This window comes from Pezoporus occidentalis, unplaced genomic scaffold, assembly GCF_034315485.1.
Source record: "Pezoporus occidentalis ecotype Australia unplaced genomic scaffold, CSIRO_AGI_Poc_V1 ctg88, whole genome shotgun sequence".
Lineage (NCBI taxonomy): Eukaryota > Metazoa > Chordata > Aves > Psittaciformes > Psittacidae > Pezoporus > Pezoporus occidentalis.
Window position 1 is genome coordinate 1,024,252 of NW_026916242.1, and position 21,765 is coordinate 1,046,016.

General features: G+C 37.0%; 2 protein-coding genes across 3 annotated transcripts in view; one reads left to right on the forward strand and one right to left on the reverse strand.

Annotated features, from left to right (window-relative positions):
* Positions 1-4,265: 4,265 nt before the first annotated feature.
* DCAF17 (DDB1 and CUL4 associated factor 17) lies at positions 4,266-21,642 on the reverse strand. Of its 2 annotated transcripts, XM_062604673.1 has the most exons (14): positions 21,284-21,642; positions 19,937-20,040; positions 18,496-18,586; positions 17,424-17,563; positions 16,579-16,657; positions 16,319-16,408; positions 14,032-14,139; positions 13,399-13,504; positions 10,290-10,432; positions 8,857-8,966; positions 8,385-8,472; positions 6,715-6,798; positions 5,170-5,325; positions 4,266-4,985 (listed from the first exon to the last, which is right to left on the reverse strand). In XM_062604673.1, exons 1-14 carry the CDS (start codon positions 21,446-21,448, stop codon positions 4,797-4,799), a joined length of 1,653 nt encoding a protein of 550 aa, XP_062460657.1. In that variant the 5' UTR covers positions 21,449-21,642; the 3' UTR covers positions 4,266-4,796. The 2 variants fall into 2 exon arrangements, with proteins under 2 accessions (XP_062460657.1, XP_062460658.1); XM_062604674.1 differs by lacking the exons at positions 17,424-17,563; positions 18,496-18,586.
* Positions 21,251-21,765, forward strand: part of METTL8 (methyltransferase 8, tRNA N3-cytidine) — a 28,041-nt gene continuing 27,526 nt past the window's right edge. The window contains exon 1 of the mRNA XM_062604676.1: positions 21,251-21,368. The gene's annotated coding sequence lies outside the window, so the exon portion shown is untranslated. The remainder of the gene's footprint in view (positions 21,369-21,765) is intronic.

The window sequence follows — 21,765 nt, forward strand, 5'->3', positions numbered from 1 at the left end:
AGCATAGAAATATGCCACAATCACGCTGCAAGTTGCGTGTTAAGGGCAGGCAACACACGTACATACCCAAAGGTCCAGAAGATAATCAGGAAAACTGCCAATGTATGAGTCTGAATGTGAGGCATCCAAGTAAACATGTTAACAGAATAATTTTCCCATCTGGCTTCTGGCAAGCAGCTGTTACTGGGGACTCGATGGTGAGCCTGCAATCCTGTGGATCACGTGGAGTGCTTTGCTTCTCCTGCAACATCTCAAGTAAGCCAGAGCTCTTGAACCACTCTGCAGAGTAATTCCAGTCAATTTTACCTTCCCCCTCCATGCTTCCTTTATCTCTTCCTGAGAAGAATATGCACTTACTCTTACCTAAAAATATAATATTCCTAAGAAGACAATATTCCTTCCCCAATCAGGCAGGAATAAGGTATTTGTACTCTCAGCTTACTAAGTAAGTTGTTAAGCTATACCAACCAAAGCAGTTGTTAACAACTGTATCATTGTAAATCTCCACTCTGGTAGGATACCTAGTTCCTTTTATTTAAAACAAAACAAAACAAGACAAAATGCCTACTTTTGCAGTTCATTTTAATCTCTTTTTATTCAAAGCAAGCACTTTGACTACTTTAAATTTATTTCATCTATGCATCATTAGAGTGTGTTAACAGAAAATTCTTTTGGCACTCCTCAAGGTCATTTTGGTTATAATTTTGTAACTTCAGTAAAGCAGAAATAAATACTAAAGTTACAGTTGCGTAAATGCCAAGTCTAGCAAGCGGAGAGTTTCAAGTGGTCCTCTCTGAAAATCTGAGGTTGTGAAATTGCTGCAAAACAAAGATGCTCCCTTAAATATCTCTAACATTTATTTAAATACTGGAATACTTGTTTCCTTCTTTTAGTACTCATAACCAATTCAGCCTGTGTATGATGAGAGACACCTGGAATTCATGTCTATACACAGAAACTTTCTGCAAGTCTGCACAGGGCTATTTGACAATTGTGATACTGTTCATCCATTCTTCAAAAGTAACATCTTTGCAGGAAATGCCTGAACTCTTTGTTGTAGCAGGAGCTAATTAAAATTCTCCGGTTCATGGAGATAAATAAAAGGTTCAGAGAAGGTTCAGATATGCCATGCAATTATTATTAATGAGGCATTGCTACATACACATCCAATCAATTCACACAACTTCCAGAAAAAGAGCTCTTTAAAGGTTTTGTACTGGTGACTCTAGCAATACTTGGGCAGTTATGAAAGAATGCAGTTGCTGTTCTATAAATTCTTTCGTGGTTCAGCCTTAGAAAACCACATTTTGACTGTATCTTCCCCTTTTTCACTCGTATCATTTAGTTTGGTACATACAGAAAGCTTGTATCAAACAACCATAGGTGAAACACAACATGAATTCATTAGTCGATGACCTCTTTACTTACTAGATCAACACTTTCACTTTTGCAGGCAGAGTGCCCAGGGGCTTTGCTTGTAGCAGCTAACAGCAGTTCCTCACAACTGTTCTTTAAGAAAACACCCAGGCTATGTGCCACCCTTTACAGGTGTCCTTTCTGGCAGATACTCCTAATTGCAGGCTTTATCGTAACTGGAAAGCAAATTAATTTGTTTATTAGCTGTTCCATCGCGTGGGATAGCTGTCACAGTTCCGTAACGAAGTTTCTTGCTGGTGAGTTTTTGGCAGTCTTCAGTTACTGTTAAGTAATCTAAATGGTATTTTTCTCAATAACAAGAGGAAAATAAAAACCAAAATGAGAATAAAATGAGCAAGAAACTGTGCTGTTAAAGTAACCAGACATATCCAGGAAAAAAAAGAATAAAGAAACATTTCTCCACTTGAACAACGGAAAATGTTTGGGTGAAGTTACCTAATTGGGAATGTTGGCAAAAAGAGGCTAAGATCCATTAAATGTTTCAAATACACACTTGAAAATCTTTACTCATGTTAATAATTCACATACATATATATTTACATTTATATATATATGAGTATATGCATATATTCTTTTTCCCTTGGGCATCTAGTGCTAGTGATAATAACGGAAGCATGAGATTTTCAGCTTCAATCTGTTCAAGTATGCCCTTGGTCCAGTTGAAACTGCATTTGATGTCATTACTTGAGGCTGTGTCGGCACACTCTGGAAGCCATGACATGAGTGAGTGCTAAGCACCCCTGAAATACACAGGAAGTAAGGGAACTCAGAATTCCACACTAATAATTCCTTAGTCTGATTTATCTAAAACAGAAAACTAGCAGTAAATGGCTTTCCTTGTCATAAGGCAGTTAGGTACTGCCTATGAAAAGTGAAGAATTTTTGTCTTCTGTATTTTATTAATTTCTGAATTTATAATTGGGAAGTAAACTACATTTGATGAAGTTTTTCAAAGCAATTTTCTAGTTTTTTTAATCAATTTTGTTTCTCTTTTCTTATACTAATGTCACACTTTGGTGCTTGCAAAGATAAGTATGCTGGGCATGTGCACAAGAATATTTATTCCTCTGTAATGAAAACCACATGAGAATCCTCAGAATTTCTCCACTTCACAAATCCTGTTATTCTTTAGCATACTGAATTATTCAGATTGTGTATGAGATTTCCAAGTACCTAATTTACATTATGAAAAAGAGAAAGATAAGTGCTCTAGAATCATTGTACATGGACATAAATCTGTAGGTCTACAGGTCAGACCTAATGCATTTATTCAAATTTCAGAAGAATTGGATACTGCACAATAGTACAGCCATGTCCGCAACAGTGCTTGAAAAATGCTCACATACAAAATCTCCTGGCAAAGTAACATACTACCTTTTTCTGGTGGATGTGTTTTGTTTAAAAATTTAACTTGACATAAAAGCTGTTGATTGAGGTTGGCTGCCACCAAGCATACTGGTATTCGTGTTTAGTTTGGATAGAGGGTTATTTTTCACAGTGTATAAAAATACTAGCTTGTGGATTTTCCTCCCATTTAAATGGAAGAACAGAAGACAACACTGCTGTTCACATATTGAAAAGCACAACCCATAAGTGATTCTGCTTCTCTGGTGTGTCCCAGCTGTGAATACACTCATAGAGGTATTCAGGGATGGTCATTCTGGATTCCTTGTTCTTAAATAGCTTTAGAGAAACATCTCTCCTGTTTCTGGATGAATATATCTACATGAAACCTTCCTGGATAGCACATCTGCCACTACCTGCAGTGCAGCAACACAGTATGTATTTGCAGTGACAGAATTTTTTAGACAAGTCCCATAATCTTCTTCAAAGCCTGGGCTGCCTTTTGGTCATTACAATTTGCTGCATTCTTCAAGATGGATCCCAATGTATAACTGTTAATTTAGCAGAATATAACTGGAAATATCTGCACTATTTTAAAAACAACAGTCACTGCAACACTACAGCTGATTGCCGTGAGCAGTACTTGCACTACTTAATAAAAAATGAAGCTTTTATGGCTTGCTTTGGGAGGAACTGCTTTAATAATCCAAACAGAAATGAGCATGAAATATCAGTATCTGCTTAAGAGCTGGATCTTCTGATCAGAGTATAGATTAGTATTAGTTTTTAGCCTCAGATCTTCTTTACATATCTATATAAATAGCAGATAATGGACAGGTGCTCTTTCCTGGAGAAGTGAAAACTTACGGAAGCTAGGGTAGAAATAGTGTTGTTGCTGCTTTCCATGTCTGCTGTTCTACCTTCTTAGATGTTGTTTTTGTGTTGCTTTTTTCTTTCCACAATTGCATTTCACTTTTTATAAAAACTCACAATAGGTAATTTTTATAGATCTGGAGCTCTTCACTGTTGCATCAGCTAGAATGATCTACTCTTCATGAGTAAAACTTGAAGTGAAAATAAGTATTTGGGTTTACAGTTACCATGCTGATGACAATGGTGATGGTAATAAGAAATAGGCCGTTGGTCATCCCTCCAAGAGCTGCTCTTCTCAGCCCATTCTTGTCTTGCACTTGGAAACACTTTACAACCATGAAGTCTACAGCCTGGATTCTGTTGTTGTGTTGTTTTTTGTTTTGTTTTTTTTTTTAATTTAAAATGAAAGCTTGCATTCTGCAGAATCTGAATATACCACATGGAACCCTCATGCATCCCATGTGACAGGCTTCACATAATGATCAGGCTGGACATGGGGTAGCTTTGTCTCATACTGAACAACTGAGCCTTGACACAGGATAAAACAGAGAATCGCTTGGTGTTACATATATATATACAAATATAGAAACAAAGATATATATAAAAAAGGCAGTAACAATACATAATTTATTAATACTTCTCTTTAGACAAAACCAAATGTAACCAGAAAACTTAACTGATTTTATTTCTCACACAAAACCAACAGAAGAAATTTGTGTAAGCTGATTAATGGTAACACTGCCATTTTCATACTACATATAAAATGTATCCTATACAGTTCTATATACTTTGTTTAATTAACAGTCTGTATTAAAAGTGGCATAGGTGAAACTTCATAAAACAGAGTGCTGCAGATGGCAGATGATCTGTAAGTCCGCATCTTTCCTTGATATCCAGTATTTCGGTCCAGTTGTTGAAGAGAAGCAATAAATGCTGCATCTAGCATTAATGATGAACTGAAAAGCACCATGGACTATGGACAAGTGTGCAATGAATATTACAGGGGAAAAAAGAAACAAAACTTTATGCAGTAGTACAAAATGTTAAGATTAAATCCTGCCTTAAAAACAGTAGTTGACTACTTCAGATGTATGAAGTCCTTAAATAACATCCAAATTGAAGTCTCTGTAATTGTACATGGCTTAAATATATTCAAAAATTCTCCCTTCTTTTTTACAAAAAACCTTTTCTGTTTTTTCATGGCTTGAACATTCATCATCTTCTGCAGTATCGCAGACCATTTGGTAAACGTAACAACTGAACCTCCTGTTAGGCTTCTGTTCTATATGCAGGACAAGGTCCTTGTCAAAGTAAACCTCATGACTGTAAGTCTGAAATGAGAAACAAACAACAACAACAACAAAAAAAAGTCTTCAGTCTCTGTTTCCAGAACTCACTATACTCACACCATTATTCCTTTTCCCTTGGGGAACAAAAACATATGTAACGATCACACAGGAATTGGTAAGTAAATGGGTCTAGAGAAGTGTTAACATAAAAGACAGGAATTCTCACCACATCCCAGGACTCCAGTAATGGAATACTCTTAAGTCGAATCCCACGTTCATTACAATGAAAGTCGAGGTGTGCTCTGCCATCAGCTCCTATCTGAGTAACTGCCACAATGGATAATAAATCCAATTCATCTTCATAGTCCACAATTTTGAATGTCTTAGAAAAAACAAAACCTCAAGTTTACAAATCAAACAAATTCACCTAAATTACATAGCTCTTTTTCTTTCAGGTGGAAGCAGAATTGGAAAAAATGTTAAGTCTTCTGGTCGGATAAAGAAAACTTTGCCAGCCTGATATCCAACAGACATCTTTCCCAACATGAGTTATCTAACGTAATTCAGCAAAATTCCTTAAGACAGGAGAGGAGAAAGTGATCCTAGAAGAAAAATCCTGATGTGCAAGTATTTTATATATATCATACAGGAAATAGAAAAGAGTCCTTTGAAAGTGGCAGAAGAAACATTTAAACTCCATGCCCTCTTTTGAAGCAGACAGAGACAGCATAGCTTAAAACTGTGACTGGTTTTGAGGGGATAGGGATCTTAGGTAATTCCATTCACATGACCACCTGTTTGCTCTTCTTGGAACTCTCCCGCTCCACAGAGTACATGGCAGTGAAGAACTGAGATCAAAAGGTGAAGACTGTGAACTGCCTTAATTGCCTCTATCTCACTGTCATAAACCTCATAATACACTCTTTAAACTCAAGCCAATTGTTTTCTTCTGTAACAAAAAAATATCTATTGGAATCACAAAGTGTAGCAGTAGGGAAAAAATAAGAGTGCAGACTCTAATTTTTATTATGTTTTTAAAAAAAAAAAAGTAGATAGAAATGAATTGCAAATCTTAAGGGTTATATTGGACTGTCCTGTATTTTTACCATAGTAAAATCTATTAAGAAAAAAGTGACTGCCAGAAATGAATGAATTTTAACTGTTGTGCTTATGTCAATTACAGCTCCAGCTCTAGATAGCTACAAAATATTCTTCATAACCTCTTGAAGACTCAGCACCAACACATATGGTATTTTCACTCAAGAAGCAGTTACTTAAAATGTTAAATACCTTATCCTGAAATCCAATCAAAGTAACTGTGAGAGAAAAACATAATTTAGAGATATTATATCAAAGACTAGAGGAACCTAAAGCAGAGAAGAAACGGAAATATTTTTCTTTCATTTCATAAAGTGCTTTAAAAGGAATATTTAAAAGAAATGTTTGAAGAAGTAAGTTCATCACACTAATATATCATTTCTATGCCACAGAAGTTGCATGGAGTTATGACAGTATCATGGGGCATAAGATCAGTTCTTAAAAACTGATGCCAAAGCACAAATGTCAACCAAGGAGAAAAGATGACAGACAAAGAAGGGAAAATAAGTTATTAGAAGTTAAGAAGACAAAGACAGTCACAAAGACGGAGGAATAAAGAACTCAAAAGATTAACACAACTAATGGTTACAGCCACTGCACCTGAAGTAAGAATGACTTCTGGCTAGCTAAACTTCTTAATCCATAAACTGCTCTGACTCACTACATCAGTTACCTCTTGTTCTGGGTCATCATCCAGCAGGTTAAAACGCTTTTTCACCACTCGACCAGAAGCTGTTACAGTAATAGTGTTATTTACCTTTGGAGAAAAAGAAAAAAAGTGGCTCTAGACTTTGAATCATTTTAGTTTTTCCCTATCTATTTGACAATGTATCTATTTCACATCTTTTGCTTCCTGACCTTGTTTTAATCTCTCCAGTCTTGTTTTACTCATTAGCTATGCATGGCTCTAATGCTGCTATCTCTTCTTCATGAGGGTTCATGAACTCTGGAGCTTTCATTGAGGTATCATTTACATTTATATTTACTCATATTCAAAGGTTCTCAGTCCCGTATAAAGGTGGCAAAGGTTCTCAGCTACTGTAATTTTCAGAACAGAAGTATCTGCAGCCAAAGAGCTGGAGCGACAATTGACAGCTAAGTCATCACCAATCTGTTTCTTAAACTTTTACTTCCAGAAGATGGGGAAAGTAGCATCTTAAACCATCGCAGCTGCTTCCACTGGGCTTCAGTAACAGCAGAAACATTCAAAATTGGGGTATCAAAGTCTTAATAGAAGTCAAAAAAGAAAAGGCACAGCACAGGCGGGATTAGTACTTGTTATTTCTTTGCTCTTGTTGCAACAGAAGTTATCTAAAGAAACCCTACAACCCCATAAGTATGAAGGTCATTAGATGACAAAGCTTATAGTTTCTGAATTCAGTGGAAGTTTCATTCCTTAGTACAGTGCAGATTGTTAATACACAAGCTTTTTTCTGCAGAAGCTTCAAAATTAGTACCGCTAACTTCCAGGGACTTTAAGTACTCAAACTATCAAAACTTGCTTTTATGTAAGACAAGACATTGTGTGCTGAAGCAATATTACAGTTCCATGCACTGCCAAAAACTCTTCTTGAGTATGCTCTTTAACCTTTTTGACATTTAGATTGTCTTTGTGATTTTCTATCACAAAAGATTTCAGGAAACAATCTGGGTGATTTAACAGCTCATTTCTATTAGGAAGCTTAAATCATACCCTTGCCACTCGGTTCTACCTTTCTGCACTCTTCTCATCCACTGATGATTCAATTCTGTTCCACCTCCAGTTCAACACAACAAGCAAGCAAGAAAGTACTTACCTTTTCCACTAGGTTATTATTCTATTATTTTAGTGCATTGATTCAGCTCACCAAGGGTTAGATGAATGCCAAATCCATCACACGGGAGTGACAGATGCGTTTGGCCAGGAAAAGAAATAGACTTTTGGAAGCAGTGTATTGTCCTTGTTGTCTTATGGAGACTTACCCGTAAGTTACGAGACTTTAAACATTTATAGCATTTGCATGATCGATTTACCCAAGCATCGGAGATTCACACAACTATCACTTGGTGGCACCTTCTTTTGAAGGAAAGCTGTCAGTACCTTTCAAGTACACGGAAGTATGTTTTATGTCAATGATACATGACTATACTACACACAATGAAGGATACTGAAAACTAAAGAAAAGACTGGAGGTTTCAGAAAGCCATCCTGAAAGTGTTACTGCTTTCAGATTTTTTTTCCATTCAGCTTAAAGTCCTTCAATAAGCTTTGAGTTAAACATAGACCACAGTGGTTAATCACATACACAAATCCCCTTTGGATCGCTCAAAATCATACATGGCGATCTCAGACTCTAAACTCACACAGTTTTCTCTGTTGGCCATAACTGTAAAATCTTCTGTAATCTCCATCTGATTTGTATTATTTTTAACTTCTTTAAGCTTCAAGACCCTACAAAAAAAAAACAGAAATTACAAAATAAGTCATGTATTATAATCCACCTACAACACTTCTATAATTTAAAAAAACAGGTATATTAAAACATCAGAAATAAATTAAAAAATAATTTATTTCCATTTCAGTTATCAGTAAAATTTTAAGAGTGGTCCTTGATCATTTTTCATAACAAAATCTAGTGTTGCCTGCCATTGACCATATTCATGTGCAGAAATCTGCATGTTTCTACCAGAACTTCTGATTCTGACAGATTAATAAATTCTACAGTTTCTAGGGCTTGATGAGTCTTTTGGCCTGCAAATTTTCAAACTAATGAATTTATGCAGTTACACAATTTCTCCTCTAGTAAAATAAGATCTGAGAAAAAACAGCTCGTACTTTACCAAATTTGGTCCCACGTGGATTATTCTACCTGACATATCTGGATGGAAATATATCCAGTCAGGTTCCAGTGAACAGCATTTCATATCCTGGATGCCATTTTTTGCCTGAAGAAGGAAGGGAAAGCTCTAATATTAGTATTTTGAAAGTCTCAAAGATCTAATTAAAGAGGAAACACTGAGCTCCTATCCACATACTTCTGAAGGTTTTTAAGTAATGCTCCTAATCATGACCAGAAAGGATGCCAGTGGAATAACAGTAATAACAACAACAACAGAGTTGGTTCCAAGTCTCAAGATATTCCATGGAACAGTTTCAACTTTCATTTGCAATAAGCAATAACCTTGTACCACAGCTATACATGTCCTACCTCTCCTGAAACTAAACAAAATCAAGATTTAGCGTACACTCTGCAAACACTTCAACATGTCCATCAACATGAGTGTCGAAGACATGAGATACGTCAAAACAAAGGAAAGCATTAGCACAAGGTTTGACTTGAGCTTCAAACCTCAGGCTCAGCCTCTTTTGTACAAATTATCTGTGGAGCATATAAGCCTTGAACAGCTTGGGATTTCAGCTGCAAGCTGATCAAAATCTTTGGATTTTGGCAGTGGATTTTTGTTGTTAAATTTAGCTGACCTTGATCATTCAAATTTTCAAATGTATGAACCCGCACAGAAAAAAGCTAGGCAAGAAAGGATTGTACAAGCCCCTCTGAATCAAAATTGATCTTCAGCTATTGTTATGAAAGATCTGTTTTGAAAATAAGAGATCATTGATTTGGTCAGGCTAGCAAAAGAGATGAGGACATTTACAGATGAGAATTTTTTTAGTGAAGAACCCTGAACTAACAGGCCTAGAAGCTGCTTGTGTTACAGAAGTATCTTCAGGTCATATCCAGATCCCAAATAAAAACTGTGATGGAGAGCTCACACGAAAGAATATATGCGAATAGTACATAAACACAAATAATAGGAATGCTGGATTAAACTGGGTAATAAAACCTTTCTAGGAAGAGAGAGAAGGTACAAATCAGGGATAAACTACAAATATTACAGAAACCTATTCTGCAATTTCTTAAAATGGTTCTTTAGTCATGCCATTTGTAGGCTGACTAGTCAGAAGTGCGTTAAGAGGTTACCATGCAAGGAATCAGGTAATGAGATTTTGCTTTAGCCTTAACTTCTAAGCAGAGAATAATGCTAAGATTATACTGGAATGAATGAAATATCAGAGTCACTAATAATTGAGAAGAGAACATTTTACACACGACTCCACTGGACAGTAGATGCAACACTGTGGGGTGATCCCTATGAGAGCACCATACTGGAAAACAAGGGCATTGTTATCTCAAGCACTACTCAGAAGACATGAAGACAAATGTGATACACATACATTTGAGAGAAGGTGCTATCTGAACATATTACCAAAGTATTGTCTTTCAGAGAACAAATATGGAAGACTCCTTTATGTTTTTTCTTGTTAGGTGTGATGATATAATGCCAAGGGTAACCTCCAATTTGAAATGCATTCTCCAGAGAAGATGCTTCAAATAGCAAAGGTGGGATATCTGCAAATATTTGGTAATGTTAACACCATTAGTAGTAGAACAATCATAATTTAATTGATCCTTACAATTCTAAATGCCGATAAAGCAATTAATTCTTCAGAACTTTTGAAGACTCTTGGAAATACATTGGCTGTGGCCTTTTTTCTAGAACCAGCTATGCTACCTCACCTAGCACGCAGGCATACATCTGCAGTTCAGCATGAAGGTCTGAGAAGGCAGTAATCTTCCATAATACAACAAAATAGTGTGGACCACAAAGAGTGCAATCTGTAGCCGAGTTCATAAAAATCAATAAAATCAATATAAATCTAGGAATTTTTGTAATTAATGGCAAAAGGTATCCGGTTTTCCCTTCAGATCAGTTGGGATAAATTATGCAGACATAATATGCCACTCTTACAAGTCTTCTGTGTACTAAGTGAGAGAAGCATCTTTGAACGAAGTGGACCACATGGAGCTTTACAACTTCTACCAACTAGCTAAATAACAGCAATTTCTACAGCAGCTACGACTAAATCAATTTTAAACTGAAGATCACCTTGTTCTAACACTACAGAGAAGTGCTAGGGAAAAAAAAATAAATTGGTAAAATGTGAAGAAAACCTGCAGTTACAACAGGCATTTAAATAGGCAGAATATAAAAACCCAAGCTGAACTGCTGTGAAGAAAACAAGGTTCTTATCTGGACTTTTGTGTCCCAAAGGTCTCACCCAAAATTTGACTTGTTCTTGTCCTGCTTAGTCTAGATAATTATCCAGATCCTAGCCACTGGTGCTAGCCAGTGACACATGACATCAGAAATTACATTTACAGAGTGCTTCTCTGTTTTTCCTTCATTCATGTTAACAACGACTTAGCCATTTAAATTGAAAGAAATTAGTTCACTGCCCATGGAAATTAAGTCCTTCCTAAGCTGGAAAGTGGCTGTCTTCCAGTCATCTTTGGGACTAACACACAGGAAATGGCAGATTCCGTGCAAGATATACAAAGTACAGGTTATAAAAAAACTGAGGAATCTGCTGCAAATGTACAGAATGCTGAAGAAGCAAGCATAAGCAGACCTAATGAAAAATGAAAAATGGGTCAATAAAATTTGTTAACATCTTATCCTATTGACTTTTTAAATAAAGCATATAGAGCAAGGCCCCTCAAAAATTCTGGCAGGTAGACTAAATGATAGATTTAAATGCATTTCAATAATAACTCAGTCCTAAGCAGTGCAGGCTGCTGCTAAATATGCTTTTCTTTTTATGTTCATTTGGCAAAGACTTGCAAAATCACAGCCACATAAACCACTGTGATAGCATGACTTCGCTGCTTCAATTCCCTCTTTCCTGCTATGTGTTACTTACTGTTGCTCAACACTCCCTGTTCTAATTGCTTGTAAGTCCTTTCTCTAGCATTGCCTGTTTCCAGTCTCCAGTTGAGCTTCTTTGTCCACTTCCTTAAAAACTCTCCAGCCTCATCTAAACATAAAGCCATAAAGCTGTTCCTGGCAGCATTAACAAGTATTTGTGCTAAACATAAAAAAAAGAGAAGATCTCAGCAAAGCATCTTACTTTCTGTTTTTATGACATCCTCAAATCAAAGTTCAAACTCTGAAACTGTTAAAATCTCACTCACTGAAACGTTACATTACACTGAACAGTCAGTCAGCCATTGCATTCTTAAAAGAAAACAGCTCAAAAACCACAGGAATGTAACTATCTGCAAAGAGCAGCCATGCCAAACGTCTGTCATGAATTCAAAACTTCCTAACTACAAATTCTTGAATATGATTCAAGATCAGAAATGTTTTTTCCAGTACCTTGGTTTTAGATCTCAAAACTAAAAATACAATGATCTGTAAGACATGAGAGCAAATCTGGTCTAGGTTTCCTATTAAGCTCCCACAGCATGTTTTCCACAGGGCCCCTAACATTAAATTGTGGTTTTGCAGACCAAGACAGAGAGGAAAATGAGGAGAAATTTCCCTTTCCAGAACCTGTCACATCAGTTATAGCAGCCTATTACTTTGTTTTGATAAAACACTGCGTTATAACTGAAAGACCTCTTTATGTATATCTGTATTTTATCTTTGTGTATTTCCTCAGGTTTACGTTAATCTGGTCTGGTTTGACTGTTATTATCTGATGTTGTTTGCAGACAGAATGATCAAAAGAATGCTTTAAGTGGACAGTCCCCTGTAAAAACCATTTAATACAGAAACATTCAAAGTTAAAGAAACAAAACCACTACTTGCTACTGGTAAAACCTACTTTTTTCTTTTGTTTTTTTTGGAAGTAAGTTGAAAAAAAAAGTTTCAAAGAAAGTCTCAGTCTTTGGTCATTAAGATTCTTAGCACCAAATTTTAATCTCAAATGCACTAACAGAAACGATTGCTTGGTTTCAGAGAAATTAAAGTCATTACATAAATCAGAACATTTGAAAGTTACTGATTTGAGGCATAAGAATTGTTTTCAATACTTAATTTGCTCTCTCCTCAGTAATTAATTTTATTGAAAATGGCACATTTCTGACAACTCAGAATTATCAAAATGCAACTAAGACAAATCGTATTCAGGCTCCTTGAATTCCCTCTGCTGGTCGGATTAAATGTTCTTACATGCTCTGCTTACATACCATATATTGTTTCTGAGTGCTACTAACACCAGTCCTAGCATTTCCGCTTGTCCTTGGTCCTGAGGCACAACTGTTCTTGATAGAGATTTCCACTTCAAGCATCGTTTATGAAGTTTTTCAGATAGCTTAGTTGCTGTGCTAATTTTCTAGTTAAATCCTACGTAATTAAGTCTTGTAATTAGAAGTCAAGCAAAGTACATTTCTAATAACACATAAACCCAGAAATATAGCTACAGATACACTCACAATGAGTAGAGTAATTGTAATGTTTTTTCTAGGTGTGAAATAAGTAATAATTAATCCATAAAAGCCACCAGCCAAGATAATACAAAGATAGTAAATACCTGTTATTTTAACATTACATGGAAGACCAAATGGATACTTTCCTACAACTCCCACTTGACCATTCCAGTTGAATTCATGTCCCAGATCAAATGGCTGTTCCATGAACTAAAAAAAACAAAAATCAAAACATTTTAGTTTTATTAAGGTTTACTTACTTGCCATTTAGTTTTACTACTCTGTTACTACTGCATTCTTGATCTTGTTAAATACTGCTTTATGTCTTACTTTTGAATTAACATTTGATTTTTGGTTGGAAGAAAATAAACTCAAAAGTCTCACTGCAGTTCTGTTTCAGATCAAACAACCTTCCATGCCCATCATTTTCTAGCCTTAACACTCACCTGTAACTACAGACTAGGTGTGTACAGAGCAGCACACCCTGGTCTGGCATTTACATAGCTCCTCTCTGTATGTGCTGAAGTGCCTGTATGAACCTGTATCTCTTATGTTTAGCCACTTGTAACTGGTGTGGGTAGAATTTTCTGATAGTGTAACCCTTTCAAATCTTCCTACTGTAAATAGACTCAGCCAAGAACTCTATCCTTTTGCCACATTCCCACGTGGTGTTACATGAATATTTATTTGTTGACCAAAAATAACATGACTATATGAAAGATTTCATATTTCATTACCTGTTCCAAGATAGCCTGGAAGTTATAGAGCCTGACCAGACCCATGCTATGCATTACAATCAGTATTCCATTAGAAACAGCAACATCCGTCACACTATTACCAAATATCTGGACAAAAAAAAAAGGAAGAGAAAAAGATTCTATTAGGGAAAAAATAATTGAGAGACAATGAAAATACTTAATATGAAATTTTGCAATCAATTTCTTTTTTATTCTGACCAAACCTTATGAGCAGTGTTTTAGCTCATGAAGTGTTCTGTAACTCGGGTGCTCTGCTGAGTTCCTGTAATAGTTTGCACTGTAGTAACACCTGGAGTAAGACTAGCCACATTCTGGAAGCAGATTAATTCTCTAATCAATTCTAGTATATCTTCATATCATGTTATCCAGTTATTATCATATATGAATAGACTATATTACGTAGCATCCCACAGGAATGTTAGCAAAGCAAACAATCTAAAAGTACTGATTTCGGATCTTTCATTCTTTCGTCATCACCTGGGTAAAATACTAGTCAATCATGGCTCTATGACTGTGTACAGCTGTACTAAAACTACAGTATCCAGCTGTCACAGAGCACAGGATCCTCTCTGAATCCAAATTAGACACATACATGAAAAGCTGACATACTCCTTTTAATAATTATGCAGTATTCATTTGTGCCACTGCTTAACACATCTCCACTGAAATTCAACAAACCAATTCTGAATATTTAATGAATAACAACATGTGAAGTTCAGTTTGGGGTTTTGGTGTTTTTTTGTTTTTTTTTTTTTTAATAGAGACGCTTGGAAATTTAGTTTTCATTTCTTTACTCTGAATCACTATGTCAAAAACTCTTAGAACAGAGTTAAAACAACTAAAAAAACCCAAAACAAACAAAACAAAAAACCAAAACACCAAAAAACCACCACCCTAAAGCTGTAATACTTCTAAGTCCTAACACTATCAATGGTCTTGTGATCAGTTTGGTCCCAAAAGACAGCCTCACTCCTGAGATCCTGCCTTTCACTTAGTCGTATGGCTCCTCAGTACACTTGTTAGCTTAGGTCCCAGTGTCTTCCAGAAACAAACTCTTGATAATCTTGCAACTCTAAACTTGAGACCTTACCTAGTCTGAACTCAGAATTTATTGTGGTGTACCATCTCAGTAAAGCTGATGCATTAGGTGCATTCTGCAGTCTCAAACATTAACCCTCAGCCTAACTAACATTCCACTGATCTGTATCAGGCTTGGCATTGTATTCACTGGTTGCTTCCTCTGCAGGGTGTATTCTCAAATCCCAAACTCTATCCTGATATTATTCCTAGCTGTAACAATTACTCCGATAAGTACTCCGTACAGGCCCAACTGAGGAAGTAGATGTGTAGATGCTTCACTTGTTATGCCCATGATGAATCTGGCATGCCATTCCTAACCAGACTGAGAATACCTTTGATACTGGTAACATTTTTTCCACTCCTAAATACTAACTTTGAACAGAACAATAGAGTGTCCCTAAACTTCCATGGGCGCAAATGAAAAATGTTTAACCCACTCCTTCACTTGCCAGCCTAGTCTCAATTACAGCCTCAACTCAACCCACCCCAGCACCAGCCAAACCCCAGTAATAGCTCTAGACCCCAAATGAGACTTGGGTCACAGAGCTTTGAAGACAGTTTCCATGTTTGCACTATTCCATTTGTAAGCTGTATCCAGAGCTCTCTTGACAGAACGGTAAAACTTGCCATCTGGCTTGAGATTTCCTGATACATCCACCCTTACTTACAGGTCACAAACCAGCCTCAGAAAGGTTGTTCATTCTTGTCTGATAAAGCAAGACACGTATTTATATTTTGCCATTCAGCATCAATGATAATACAAGTCTGAAACATTTATAACTGCACACTGAATTCAGACTATTACTAGTAGTGGGTCAGAAGCCCATCTATCTTCCTTTAAAGAGGTGAGTCTGTAGACTTTAGGATTCCCTGATTCTTATGACTGCTATAAGTAAAGGGTGAAGTCTTCCTATATATAAAAAGAATAACCCGATAGAATGCATAAGTATTTTCTCTTCTGGTCACTCAAGTTAAGAATCTTCCCCCCAACACCCCTATGAGACCTAAACCCAACGTTACTGCTAATTAATGTTTCACGGCAATATGTTTTTATACGCTGTTAACTATGATTTCTGAAATTCGGTGGCAATTGGCTAAACTATGCCTCTCAAATGACTACAGCACAGGTCACAATTATATCCTATTATGTATTATACATTATATCATAATAGAGGAATTAACTTACCTTTTTGTTTATTTCTAGCATTCCAATGAATGACAGAGGCAAAACTTGGAATACAGCAAGATAGAACAATACAGACTGCTGGATACCTGCCTGGGAAAAAACAACAATATAATTATCATACTTCAGGTACTTATTAATGGTAGGACACCTTCATCTTTTACCATAAAACAAAGCATAATGTCTTCATCTTTGTCCTTGCAGATGTTTTTTGATCAATTTTCCAAAAATTTAAGAATGACAGAGTTTTTCAACAAACTTACCTGCCGTGCTGCTGCAGGGAGCTTATTCTGAGCTGACTTTACAACCATCAGCTCTTGAGGAATATCCCAGCTCAGATACCTGTTTGTGACAATAAGAGCCTCTCTTAATAATTTTAAAATCATTTAATAATAAGTACATTATTTCACATAAAATATAAGCTACTGTAACTAGGCAAACCCCTGTGTCCAGGCAAACTGGGAAGGGTGCCTGAGATGTGTGATGTTTGCAACAATGCAAAACGCATGGAACTAGGAATGGCTTATTTCATACAGAATGGTGAGAAAAAATCCGATACTATGAACATTCACGATCTTAATTTTTCTCCTTCCCTTCATCAATCACTGCTTTCTTATCCTTCACTCTAAAGAAAATTATTCCTTCTGAGAACTGAAAAAAAGACGCAGTTTACCATAAGCAGTAACTGCTCAGCTTTTAAAGAAGAAAATGGCTACCCTATGGAGAAAGATGCCTGCAAGTTAAAAATGGCTTAAATTTTAAATGTGTGTTTCTTATATTTTATGAAGTTCTTTCTGCAGCTCTTAAAGATCCTCTCCTGGTATGTTGCTATTCCAATATTAAATACTGTAAAATTGGAAGAGAAAAGCCAAGAGTAGCCTAGATTGTGTGGCTTTTGTGAAACTTGATACTAAATTTGAGAGCAGAATGCTTAAGCTGCTGAAACTCCTCTACAGAAAACAGCATGCAGGAACAGTACTCCAGGTAGTATGCTAGACTAGCAAACCTGAAGTCAGCCATAGGATAGTCCTAAAATAAATATGATTCTCTTTCTTCAGTACAGTACTAATGATTGTCAATTATATAAAGCCTAGTCAATGTTTAATACCTGAACTTGCAACAGGAACCCGTTAGGTATATTTTTTCCAGTACTTCTCCACTATCAGCAGAGAGACGTAGAAGCCAATTCTGTACTGTCAAGACTATCAGGGAAGATTTATAGTCCGACAGACTTGGTAGCATTTCCCCCTACATAAGAAAAGGTTACCAGAAAAAAGTTTGTACCAGGAAGATACATAACATTTTGACATAGTATGAAGAAAACAAAAATTAATACACATTCCTCAAAAACTAAAGGCAGAAAGCTGCCTGTTAAATCACATCAGGATCTCTAAGCTCATGTCTGTGCCAAATAGTTATCTGGCTATCACTTAATCTGTTGTCATACTTTTTGCAAGGCAGTTACCTTTTCTGGAAAAGGCACCCTTTAAAATGTCCTTGCCTTGCAAGAATGACATGTAAATGCTTATTGATCTAACTGCTACCAGTCTTCAAGAGACAACTGTTCAAGTATTAAAGCATAAGACATTCAGTGGTAACTCAACTGTAACTGCTAAGTATGGTATTCTTCATAGTGCTTTTTTTTTCAGGCAACTCCAGGATGGAAATAATATTCATAAGCTCTGTGAACACTGGATAAGAGAAAACTTCCTCAAGGAGGAGGGAAATTATATAACCTATTAGCTAGAAACAGCAGAACAGCTTTTGGGCAGAGTTGCTTCAATGGGTCTCCAGTATATCTGCTGGGGTTTCTATGTCAACAGAGCTGGTAAAAACTAGAACTACCTTTAGCTTGGAATACAAACTGCCCTTGGTAATTAAAAAATAAAGAAAAGTTTAAACAGCAATTATGTTCTAAAGGAGTTAGTTGCATAAGCATAAAGGCACTCTTCAAAATCTTCCATGAAAGCTCTCAAAAAAGCATTTGAATGCACTATTACACCTCTAAACATGCAGACAAAATAAATAAGCGCATATTGCAAACCTTAAATGACCTAGCTCCATAAAAGCAATGAGAGAGTATTCTGCAGGGAAAGAACACTCTATTCTAAGTAGGTTTCGCTGAAAGATATTAACTTGGGGTTTTTGCACAACCATGCTCTAGTAAAAAGTATTCTTACCAGTGGGCATTCCAATAATAAAGCATCTTCTATTTTTTCTGACTTAGAGCACTTTGGCTTTTGATAAAGTATTCTTGGCTCTTGTGCAATGCTGGAGGAAAATGATTGCTAATCATTAGTCTACTTTATAAACGACTTTCTATAAACAAGTCATTTTGCACTTTGCAGTTTCATAAATCCTGTCTTCTCTTTAGGCAGGTCAGAAGTCTAAACATCTTACTTTTACTTTGCAAATATAACCTGAAATTGCTCTCAAAATAAGGCCTGATAAACAATAATTAGTATAACATAATATTTAAAAGCTAACCTTCACTATATTTTGTGGTTTGTAGGTTGTCTTGTTTGTTTGCTTGCTTTTAAATAACAAACAGTAACATTCTTACTTTAGTGATACACATTAAAAAGAAAGCATATTCTAGAAACTAACAGTCACCCTGGAACCTTCCCCTCCAGCACTTCCAGTGTTGCCTTTCATAACACAAAGGCGTCATGCACAGATACTGTTTTAAGAAGCCCTACTACTAGAATAAAAACTTCATACTGTGCACAGTTTTTCCCCTCAGGGAGAGGATGAGACAAAGATAAACCTGAAAGATGTTAGACAGGGTAAGTCAGTACTGGAAAGCACTGGAAAGCATAGGAACAAAACATGGCTAAGTAAATTTGGATCTCCGCTGTAAGTGATAGATTAATTAACTTTCAGTGGTTTACAGCGACAGTGATTTGTCTTTTATGTACCATATGACACTGTCTCAAAACTGTTCTGTTCACAACTTACTCAACACTGCAGTTCTCCAATTCCCTGCTACTTCCCTCACAGGAGGGATGGGCAAGGACAATGACTGGTGTATGCAGGACTCCCTCCTCCACCTTGCCCTGCGCTGTGCTGCCTCCTAAGCTGTGTCTCTGCAGCTGATCATGGAACTGGAGAGTACATCAGATCAGAGAACTGATCTGCAAAAACAAAAACCAGCAACTACTGCACACACCATACTTCTACATGAACAATAATTTACTTCTTCAATGCAGAATTTGTAGACATAATACCAAGCTTATTACATAGGCTGATTTTGTGATACATTCTTAGCACGCTTCTAGTTAGCAGATCACAAAGAACTATTGTTCATTTGGCTTTTTAGTGCAAAGTTATAAAATGGTGATAAACTTCCACCCTTATTAAAGTGCTCTGAAAGCTGAAGTTATACAGCATCAGGAAGGTCAGACTTTCTTTCACAGAAGGTGTCACATTAAGTCACAGTGGCACCCGAGTATAATTTAAAAAATATTTATTCTCCTGGTTAGGCTTTTTTTTTTTTTTTTTTCACAAATTCCACTCAATTCACAGGCGCTATTTGGATGAGTAAAACTGCCAAAATGTCCAAAACAGAACCACAGTGTTAAAACTGTAACCTGGGGTAACTTCTAATTGTAAATTTATTACCTGCTAATACAGCACTGGTAATTGTCTAAGTAAATTCTTCCTCTTTCATATGCAATAGGAGATGCAGAATGAGTTGTCCAAACATTCTTGAATTTAGTACTTTCCTGAAACAGACAGTGGTTAGAACAGTGACGAATTTTGTAACAAACCTTGCTTTCAGAAAATATTTAGCTCCTGCAGCTTAATAACTTACTTTAATTGAACCTTTACTGTTGAATACATAAAGGAAAATCTGATTTGTATTTTCAAAACAAATTAGAAGACCTTTATAGGGAAATTTTGTCTTTTTAAAGAAACAAAGTCTTCTTTTATTAGCTATTATGGACAGCATGGGTAATGGATATTTTCTCATTATTTTGCCTGCATTGAAATTAAAACTAGCAACTAAACTTTAATGGCAACTTTTAAAATCAAGGACAAAACTCAGAATGTAAATAAGTACATGACTCTTTTATATGTAATTAATTGAATTTATTTAACCTTTGACTCTATTCTGCTTCTGGTGTTTTGTGTGAAAGACAGAAAAATGTGCTTACTTGCAAAAAGTGCCTGAAACTGCTCACATAAAGTTTCTTGCATTCATTAAAGACATTAGAAGCTCTATACTATTAACAACAGTCCCAGTCTTACAAAACCAAAAAGAATTAAACCAAAAGTATTTGTGTAAGTCAGGCATACTGATTTTTATTCCAATAACCTTTGCATGCCCATTGATCTATTTGTGTAAGTGGACACTTCAGCTGACTTCCAATACATCTATTTTCAACACAACACAATTGCCAACTCACTTCCTCATATTAACTTTCAATGCATTTCTATCAGCTACTGCATGGCAGTGATTGTAATCGTTTTGATTAAAAAGTCGAGTTCACTTTACTCTGTAACTGCTTTAATTTTTATCCTGTAACAGAGATTTCACTGACACGTTAGGGGAGTGTTTACCTGAAGACCTCTACTGATTATCTTATTTTGTCACGAGAACTCCATTCAGAGTTAACACTGATGCTCCCCGAAACACTATGAATTTAATATGGGTATTAAATAATAAGCCATTTTCGTGGATGAAATAAGTGATGGAAAACGCTACTTCTAATGTGATTATCAGATTTACAGGTGCTTCTTTAGTTTTTTCCACAGCATAGTCCTATCTACAGTTCTAGGCCTGAGCCTCATGAAATAAGTTTAAGTATTTATAACACCCTTCAGCAAAACCGCACCGTTTTTCTTCCCAAACGCGTCAGTCAGTGGACCAGGGACTGCTCAAACACCTGACCGACGCTCAGCCCAACCCGGCTGGCAGCCGGCACACGCAGGGGTGCGGCCAGCATCGGAAAGCATTGTCATTACCTGACATATTATCTGCCTGAGAAGGCCCAGGTTTGTTCTGTGAGCGACGCCAGCATCTCTAGCGTAAAAGCCAAGGGTCCTGCGGGTAAGGAGGCGGCAGACGTTGTTAGCCCTAGGAGCGGCCCTGCTCCTCCTCCCGGCGGCGGCGGCTGCCTGCGGGCACATTCCCAGGCCTCGGAGCAGGCGCGCCGTAAGCCCCTACTTGTAGCTCGCTCTTGGCGGGGCGAGCAGCCGTGCAGGGCCCAAGCCCAGCCGCCGAGAGGTGAAGCGAAGCGGGAAAAGGCCCCTCACTCTCCGACTCCCCAGAGACGCAAACCGAGGCCTTCCGACAGGATCCCGCTGCCGCCGCGCCGTCCCGTCCCGGGGCGGGGTCAGGTACGCACGGTGCCTCCCACCACCACCACCACAGGGCCGAGCCATAGCGAACGCCCGGCGGCAGCCCTACACAGTTACCTTCTCCCCGCGGCCCGCCGGGGATTGTA

What these genes read in the sequence shown, in the direction of transcription:
- DCAF17 (XM_062604673.1), bottom strand. Translation starts at nt 21,448, where the DNA reads ATGTGCCCGCAGGCAGCCGCCGCCGCCGGGAGGAGGAGCAGGGCCGCT. An exon ending in TACCAGTGCTGTATTAGCAG is followed by an intron (nt 18,587 to 19,936) that starts GTAATAAATTTA and finishes ATTTTCCTCCAG; the next exon opens with CATTGCACAAGAGCCAAGAA. An exon ending in ATGTAATGTTAAAATAACAG is followed by an intron (nt 10,433 to 13,398) that starts GTATTTACTATC and finishes AAATATTTGCAG; the next exon opens with ATATCCCACCTTTGCTATTT.